General features: G+C 55.0%; 1 protein-coding gene across 1 annotated transcript in view; it reads right to left on the bottom strand.

Annotated features, from left to right (window-relative positions):
• Positions 1-192: 192 nt before the first annotated feature.
• The window catches only part of LOC107300323 (2-(3-amino-3-carboxypropyl)histidine synthase subunit 1-like), a gene marked incomplete at its 5' end in the record, with an annotated part of 17,016 nt that continues 8,841 nt past the window's right edge, over positions 193-8,367 (bottom strand). The window contains 3 exons of the mRNA XM_015829656.1: positions 193-297; positions 736-892; positions 4,947-5,015. Coding sequence (XP_015685142.1) covers positions 193-297; positions 736-892; positions 4,947-5,015 — 331 coding nt within the window. The remainder of the gene's footprint in view (positions 298-735; positions 893-4,946; positions 5,016-8,367) is intronic.

Raw genomic sequence — 8,367 nt, 5'->3', positions numbered from 1 at the left:
GGGATGCAGGACAGACTTGGTCCAGTTCCCCCCCCCCAATGGAACTGGAACCACAGCAATACATACAACAATCTCAGTGTATTTAAGAAAATAAAGACACCCCCCAATAGCCTGGGATTCTCCAGCCCTCCTGACCGCCCCCCCCCCAGTGTAGCCAGAGGGCAAACAAATATGAAGAGGGTCTTCCAGTACTCACGCCTCAACATCTGGAAACAGCTCCAGTTTGCTGGGGAAGATTTCTGAGAGGAGAAGCCGGACGTAGGGACGCCCTGCCGCCTGCAGGCTCGACTCCAGGTGCTGCAAAAAAGGAGAGGGGGCTGACTCTGGGGACCCTCGCTGCCGCCTCCTTGGGCAGGGAGCTTCGCAGTGGGGGCCACTTGCCAGAAGGGGAGATTCCCACGAAGGCTTTCCCCAAACGAAGTGGGGAGATCAGGGGAGGGGGGAGCTCCTTGCCCTCGCTCTGGGGGGACCTGCCCAGATCACCTTCCTCGCTGGAGCCGGTCAGGGTCTCCTCAGAGCCTGCCCTGGCGGCCTCCCGGGGGTCTTCCAGGACGGGACCCCAAATCGGGCTGCCTCCCCACCCAGCCCCCCCCTTCTGAAGCAGGGAAGGCCGAAGGGGAAGAAGGAGCCCAGGAGCCACAGGCTGCAGCCAATCCGAGGGCCTCGCGTCCGCCAGGCGCAGCCCTGCCCGGTCCAGCAGCTCCAGGTGCTGCCAGGCCTGGCCAGAGGACTCACCTGCAGGATGGCCGGAGACCCCTGCCGTCCCAGGGTGCCCAGGATGAGGCCCCACTTGTGGGCACGGGCCGCCCGGTGGATGGCTGCCTTCCGCGACTCCTGCATGCGCTCGTGGGCGTAGAGCTCCTGGGAGAAGGCCTTGCTGTACGGATCGTACCTGAGGGAGGAGCGCAAGGAGGGGGCCCTGAGTGGGCAGCAGCCAAGCCCTGGATTCCCCAAGGCCTGGCCCAAGGTCAGGAGTGCGAGTACAACGGTTCTCGTAAAGATGGCACTGAAAAAAGTGACTTATGACCGATTTTCACACTTATAACCGTTGTCGTATTCCCAGGGTCACGTGATCAAAATCCAGACACTTGGCCACTGACTCACGTTTACGACGGTCGCAGGGGTCGTGTGATCCCCTTTTGCCCCCTCCTGACCAGCAAAGTCACCGTGGAAGCCAGATTCACTTAACAACTGTGTTACTAACGACTGCAGTTATTCGTATAACAACTGTGGCAAGGAAGGTCGTACAATGGGGCAAAACTCACTGAACGACTGTCTCGCACACCAATAGAACTTTTGGGCTCCGTTGTGGTTGTGAGTCGAGGAATACCCGTGGCTCCCTGGGACAAGGGAACGGAGTGGCAGGGCCACCCTTGAGGTCATCATGGCTCGCCCTTCCTCTCAGGGCAGCTAACCCTGGCTGGAAGCCTCCAGGCGCTGGTTCTTGGCCAGAAGGGCCACGGTTAGGATTCCTGCCCTTCCGGTGCCTTCCATTTTTATCTCGGGCCCTGCATTCACAAGGCCCTCCGTCTCCCAGGGGCCCTCCAAGCCCCCTCAGAGCCGCTTCTGCTTCCTGAATCTTCCTCACGGCTCTTTCCTGAACCGGTTCCTAACTGAACCCGTCTTTGAGGTGGTGCCCAGACTGGCCCCAGGCCACACTGGCCCAACCAAGGCAGACCACAACTCCTTGCCCAGACCCTTCAAGAATCTCCGTGGCGTCTTCCCTGAAGCCACACAGGAAGGGTTGGCAACGGCCTTCTTACAGAGGCCTTCTGAATTCCTAGGACTCCCCCGTGCCAGGAGTAACAAACCAGACCCTGCTTAGCTTTCGAGTGGGATGTGTGTGTCCAAGGTTGGCCACTTTAAGACTTGTGGACTTCAACTCCCAGAATTCCCCAGCCAGCTGAACCAGGGGTGTCCAAGCATGGCCACTTTAAGACCTTGGATTTTTAACTCCCAGAATTCCCCAGCCAGCTAGACCAGGGATGTCCAAGCATGGCCACTTTAAGACCTTGGACTTTAACTCCGAGAATTCCCCAGCCAGCTGGACCAGGGGTGTCCAAGCATGGCCACTTTAAGACCTTGGATTTTTAACTCCCAGAATTCCCCAGCCAGCTGGACCAGGGGTGTCCAAGCATGGCCACTTTAAGACCTTGGACTTCAACTCCCAGAATTCCCCAGCCAGCAAGAATTCTGGGAGTTGAAGTCCACAAGTCTTCAGGCTGCCAATGCTGAACACCGCTGCTTTAGAGCCACGAGCCACAAAAGCCGGGAAGGCGGGAGAGGGTGGACACAGCCCCTGCCTGTAATCACAGAGCTGGACGGTGCCACTGGAGTCACCAAATTAAAGCCTCTGCTGGACAGAAATTTTGCGGTAATGCAGTTTAAAAAACACATTTTTTTTTTGCAGTTACATTACACTGGTAACAACCCACATTCAGCGTGTAATTAACTATTTCAAAATAATACAATCTCGTTTTTTTGCGTCAGCCCCGAGCCTGATAAGCAGTTCCTCAATTTTTTTTTGCCCGAGTCACTAAAAAAGATGCTGAGAAAGTCGGACCCATCGAAGGCCTCGGGCTAGGAACGTCCCTCTCTAGCAAGAGTGCCTCACATCCCCTGCTCCCATCAGGCCCTAACTGGGTCACTCCCCTCCCCGGGTTTTAAGGGGGGGAGGCGTTTTTCGGCTGTTCTCGGGATAAGCGGAGAACTGGGGTCCGTGCGTGATCCACTCCAGCAGCATTCGCAACCTCAGCAACTTTCAGATGCATGGACCAAGTCCTAAATTCCCCTTTTGGCTGTGGAATTCTGGGAGTTGAAGTCCACCCAAACAGTAACAAGAGTTGAAAGGGACCTTGGAGGTCTTCTAGTCCAACCCCCTGGTCAAGCAGGAGAACCCATACCATTCCAGACAGATGGCTGTCCAATTTCTTCTTGAAAACCTCCAGAAGTGATGGAGCACCCACGACTTCTGGAGGCAGGTTGTTCCACTGGTTAATTGTTCTCACTGTCAGGAAGTTTCTCCTTAGTTCCAGGTTGCTTCTCTCCTTGATTAGTTTTCATCTATTTTGCTTCTTGTCCTGCCTTCAGGCGCTTTGGAGAATAGCTTGACTCCCTCTTCTTTGGGGCAGCCCCTGAGATACTGGACCACTGCTATCCTGTCACCCCTAGTCCTTCTTTTCACTAGACCACGGGTAGGCAACCTTGGCCCTTTTATGACTGGTGGACTTCAACTCCCAGAATTCCTGAGCCAGCCACTCTGAGGGGAAAGGGAGAGGTTTCCAAGCTGAGCCATGTTGGCTCAGGAATTCTGGGAGTTGAAGTCCACGCGTCATAAAAGAGCCCAGGTTGCCTACCCCTGGCCTAGACCTCCCCAAATCCTGCAACCGTTCTTTGTATGTTTTAGCCTCCAGTCCCCTAATCATCTTTGTTGCTCTTCTCTGCACTCTTTCTAGAGTCTCAGCATCTTTTTAAAAATATGGTGACCAAAACTGGATACCCTGTCCTAGGAAATCTCTGGCAGATGACCATCCAGCGTCCGTCTGAAGTCCTCTAGTGCAGGGGTCCCCAAACTGTGGGCCACGGCCCACTACTGGGCTCTGGTCTACTGGCCACTGGGACACGGAACAGGCAGGTCAGCTAGCGCTGCCGCCGCTACGCAGGACACCACAGTGCTAGTGAGTGTCACGCGAGTGCTAGCACCCCCCCCATTTGCATCGTGCGTGCTTGCAGCCCCATTTGTGTGTCTGTGCGTGGATGTAAAATGCTTCCCCCTCCCATTCCCTCCGGTCCACCAACCGAGAAAGGTTGGAGACCCCTGCTCTAGTGAAGGAAGTCTCCCCTTCAGCCCAGTCTGGAAATTAGTTGCTCCTGGTGCTGAGCCTTTGGTTGGGCCCCTGGTTCTGCTCCTGCTCTCAGGGGCCACAGAGAACAACCCCCCCGAGCAGTAGCTCTTCTGAGGATTGAAGACTCTCAACCTGATTTGTCTCAGACTTTTTTCTGCAGGCGAAACGTAGCTGAGTCCTCATCCTTCTAGGGCAGGGGTCTTCAAACTTGGCCCTTTTATGATTTGTGGACTTCAACTCCCAGAATTCCTCAGCCAGGATGCTTTAAGACAGGGGTCTTCCAACTTGGCCCTTTTATGACTTGTGGACTTCAACTCCCAGAATTCCTCAGCCAGGCACGCGTGCCTGGCTGAGGAATTCTGGGAGTTGAAGTCCACAAGTCATAAAAGGGCCAAGTTTGAAGACTCCTGTTCTAGCGTGTTCACCATCCTGACAACCCTCCTGAGCATCGACTGCCATCATCCCCGTCCTATCTGGGAGGCGGTCCCCAGAACTGCCCCCAGGACCCCAAATAAGACTCCATGTTTTCATGTGAAGCCCCTTTTACTGCCTTCCTGGGCTACTGCTTTTGAAAGACCCCATTTCTTGCTCCCCAGGACAGGAAAACATCCCACCAATCTGTGGCAGTTCTGGTGAGAAAGGCTGGGGGGGGGAGGGCTGTGTCTGCCCACCCTGTTGTGGCAGACCCAAGACACAGGCCCTCATTCAGGGTTGGAGATCCCCGGGTGACCCACTCCCTGTCCATCAGTGTCCCCTCCCCACACACACACAGCAGAAGCATCTGGGTCTGTTCCAGAGATGCACGCTCAAGTGGGCCTCCCCCCGCCGGGAAACAAAAGGGGCAGGGAGGGCTCTGGGCCCCCGGGGAAAGCAGACATGGCTTCCCTTTCAACTCTCATCTTCACCCCACTGAAGAACCCTGTGTCCCCCCCATCCCCCCCCCACTGTTGCCCTCTAGCCGCAGCCTGCCTGTGGCCTGGCATCCCTTCTGCCCGTGGGGTGGGAGTGCGCCAGAGGGCAGCCCAGGCCCCGAGTGGGCTGGCTTCCGAGGGGAAACCCTCTCGGCTGTCCGGCCCCACCCTCTCCCGGCCGTGAAGATACCTGTAGGCGGGAATGCCGGGGTTGGCGATCATGATGGACTCCAGGTGGAAGCGCCCGTCTCCCAGGTAGCTGCAACAGAGAGGGGAGGTCAGCAAAATGGGGGGGTGGGGGTGGAGTGGGGAGGAATCTTTGTAGGGGCCAAGAACCAGGGGGAGCCTTGCAAAAAGGGTGGGTAGGTTATGAACCCTTGGCCACCCCAGCAGTTCAAAAGCATGCAAGTGGAAATACAGGCAGTCCTCAACTTACAACAATTCCATTTAGTGACCGTTCAAAGTTACAACAGCACTGAAAAAATGACCTGTTTTCCACACTTTACAACCGTTGCAGACGCTTGGCAACAGACTCGTATTTATGACGGTCGCAGCATCCTGGGGGGGGGGGTCACGCCATCCCCTTTGCCACCTTCTGACCGGCAAAGTCCATGAGGAAGCCAGATCCACTTAACAACCGTGTCGCTAACTGAGCAACCGCGGTGATTCACTCTGGCAAGAAAGGTCGTAAACTGGGGCAAAACCCACTTAAGAACCACCTTGCTTAGCGACAGAAATTTTGGGCTGAACTGTGGTTGTAAGTCGAGGACTCCCTGTAGATAAATAGGCACCCCTTCAGTGGGAAGGCAACCGCGTTCTGCGTGCCTTGGCATGCACTCATGCCGGCCACGTGAGACCACGGAAGCATCTTCAGGCCCCAGGACAATTGTGGCCCTCCCCCGGCTAAGAAAGGGGGTGAACAGCGCCCCCTGGAGGCAGACAGGGGGAAACCTTTATCCTTTTTTTAAAATGTACTACTACAGTATTTGCACCCAGACTCCTGAAGGCTCCTGGGTCACGTTCTCATTGGGCAGGGGTAGGCAACCTTGGCTCTTTTATGACTCGTGGACTTCAACTCCCAGAATTCCTGAGCCAGCTATGCAGGGGTAGGCAACCTTGGCTCTTTTATGACTCGTGGACTTCAACTCCCAGAATTCCTGAGCCAGCTATGCAGGGGTAGGCAACCTTGGCTCTTTTATGACTCGTGGACTTCAACTCCCAGAATTCCTGAGCCAGCTCTGCTGGCTCAGGAATTCTGGGAGTTGAAGTCCACGAGTCATAAAAGAGCCAAGGTTGCCTACCCCTGTCCTTGGGCATCAACATTTTCTCCCAGATCAAGGCTCTGTGGGGCTCACTTCTGGCCACTGAAGCCCCTTCCTCAAATTTGGCCTCATCCCCGATCCACCGCCCAAGGACACTCTGGATCGGACTCTGCTTAGCTTCCCCAAGACCACCCAGATCGGCCAAATTCTGCCATCCAGCTACACAAGACCGGACTGAACTCCTGCTTAACACGTAGGGCACAAGATCCCTGCTCTACGTGAGGATCTGGTAAAGCCTCTGTTTGCTTTTATAGATCTCTAATTTACTCCAACCGTCCCCCCCTCCCTTGCGGGGGGATAAGCAGGCGTCCCCAAACTCAACCCGCAGGCAGGTAAATGACCGTACGAGGCCTCCCTTTGCCTGGTTAATGGGGAGCTCCGTGGAACAAACACGTAGCTTTAACAAAAAAAGCAACCATAAACTGGAAAATAAGACAAAGCAGCTGTTTATCCACTTATTTATGGGGCAGCTGACACACACACACACACACACACACACACACCCTGCTGCTGAAGAGGGCAATTCCAACAGACACACACAAAAAAAGTATTTTCTTTCTTTCTTTCTACACTAGGGATGTTGGCCACTTTAAGACCTGCGGCCTTCAACGGGTGGGGGATTCTGGGAGTGGAAGTCCACAGGGGGCCATCGCTGGACTCCCCTGCTCTACCTCAAACACCCAGCTTTTGCAGCAAGATGACCCTCACCAGCCTCCACCCCAAGCCCCCCTCTGGGACGAGGGAAAGCAAGGAACCTCTCGGCACCTCCGAGGGCTTTGCGGCACCACGAAAAGCAGCAGCAGCAGCGGGACCGAGCACGGGGGTGTATGGTGCTGGGTTTGGGTGGGGGGGGACACGTCCAGGTCTCCATTTGAAATCATGCATCAAGTCAGCCATTACCCTGCCAGCTCCTTCATTTGGTTGCCCCTAACGAAGTCGGAAAACGGATCAGACGGAAAACCTGACCAGGTTTGGGCCTTAACTGGAGAGCCACATTCTGGAGGGTCAAAGCCAATTTGGCCATTTGGTGAAAGCTGCCCTGAGGTGGCTGATAGCCGGGGCAGAGCAGATGGCAGCGCCCAGCCTGGCACCCCACTCCTCCTTCCAGTGGACAGCCCCCCACCCCGGTCTCTGGAAGCAGCACCCCCAGGGTTTCCAGGACTGGGAATGTGCGAAACCATCCCAGTTGGCACACCGACTCAGCCGCTGCCGAGACCATCGCCAGGAGTCCGGCTGGACCTGGAGACGCGTCTTTGGGCAAGAAGATAAAGCTGCCTGTGGCTCAGTTGCATTTGCTTCATCTGGGGGGGGGGGGAAGGAGGGGGGGGGCTGAGCAGGTGGCTCTGACCTGAGCTGAGCACCCAGCAGGTCTCCCACCTGCAGGGTCTGCCCTCCCGCTCCAGCAGCTCTCCTGCCCCCCCCCACAGCATCCCTGGGGGCCTTTAGCAGCCCGGTCTTGGTGGGCTCACCCCCTTCAGCCATGCAGAGTCCCAGGAAGGAGCAGGAGACCTGCAGATGGGAGGATAAACTCCAGATCCAGCAGAGAAGGCAGGCTACGGGTCCCTTTATCAGCCCAGAGGGACCTTTTCTGGGTTGGCCCCCACCCCCTGGGGACTTCTCCCCTTTGAGGTGAGGTTGGAGTCGTCTCTGTTGAGTCTCTAGGGGTCCCTCAAGGCCTGGTTAGGCCAGCAGGCCTGGGGGTCCCAGGTGGACCAGGGAGGTGGCTCCACAACTGTTAACATCTTTTAGTCTATTATTTCTTTTAGTTTGGTTTTTATACTTTTTTATCTATTTATTAACTGTGTTTGTTATATGCTGCCCAAAGATGCTTGCTTGTGAGATGGGCAGCTATATAAATTGAGAAAGAAAGAAAGAAAGAAAGAAAGAAAGAAAGAAAGAGAGAGAGAGAGAGAGAGAGAGAGAGAGAGAGAGAGAGAGAGAGAGAGGAAGGAAGGAAGGAAGGAAGGAAGGAAGGAAGGAAGGAAGGAAAGAAAGAAAGAAAGGAAAAGAAAGAAAGAGGAAGGAAGGAAGGAAGGAAGGAAGGAAGGAAGGAAGGAAGGAAGGAAGGAAGGAAAAAAGGAAGGAAAGAAAAAAGAGAGGAAGGAAGGAAAGAAAGAAAAAGAAAGAGGAAGGAAGGAAGGAGAGGGAGGAAGGAAGGAAGGAAGGGAGGAAGGAAAGAAGGAAGGAAAAGAAAGAAAGAGGAAGGAAGGAAGGAAGGAAGGAAGGAAAAAAGGAAGGAAAGAAAAAAGAGAGGAAGGAAGGAAAGAAAGAAAAAGAAAGAGGAAGGAA

Source organism: Protobothrops mucrosquamatus, unplaced genomic scaffold (assembly GCF_001527695.2).
Source record: "Protobothrops mucrosquamatus isolate PMUCROS unplaced genomic scaffold, P.Mucros_1.0 scaffold6670, whole genome shotgun sequence".
Taxonomy (NCBI): domain Eukaryota; kingdom Metazoa; phylum Chordata; class Lepidosauria; order Squamata; family Viperidae; genus Protobothrops; species Protobothrops mucrosquamatus.
This window is presented reverse-complemented; position numbering and strand designations above follow the sequence as displayed.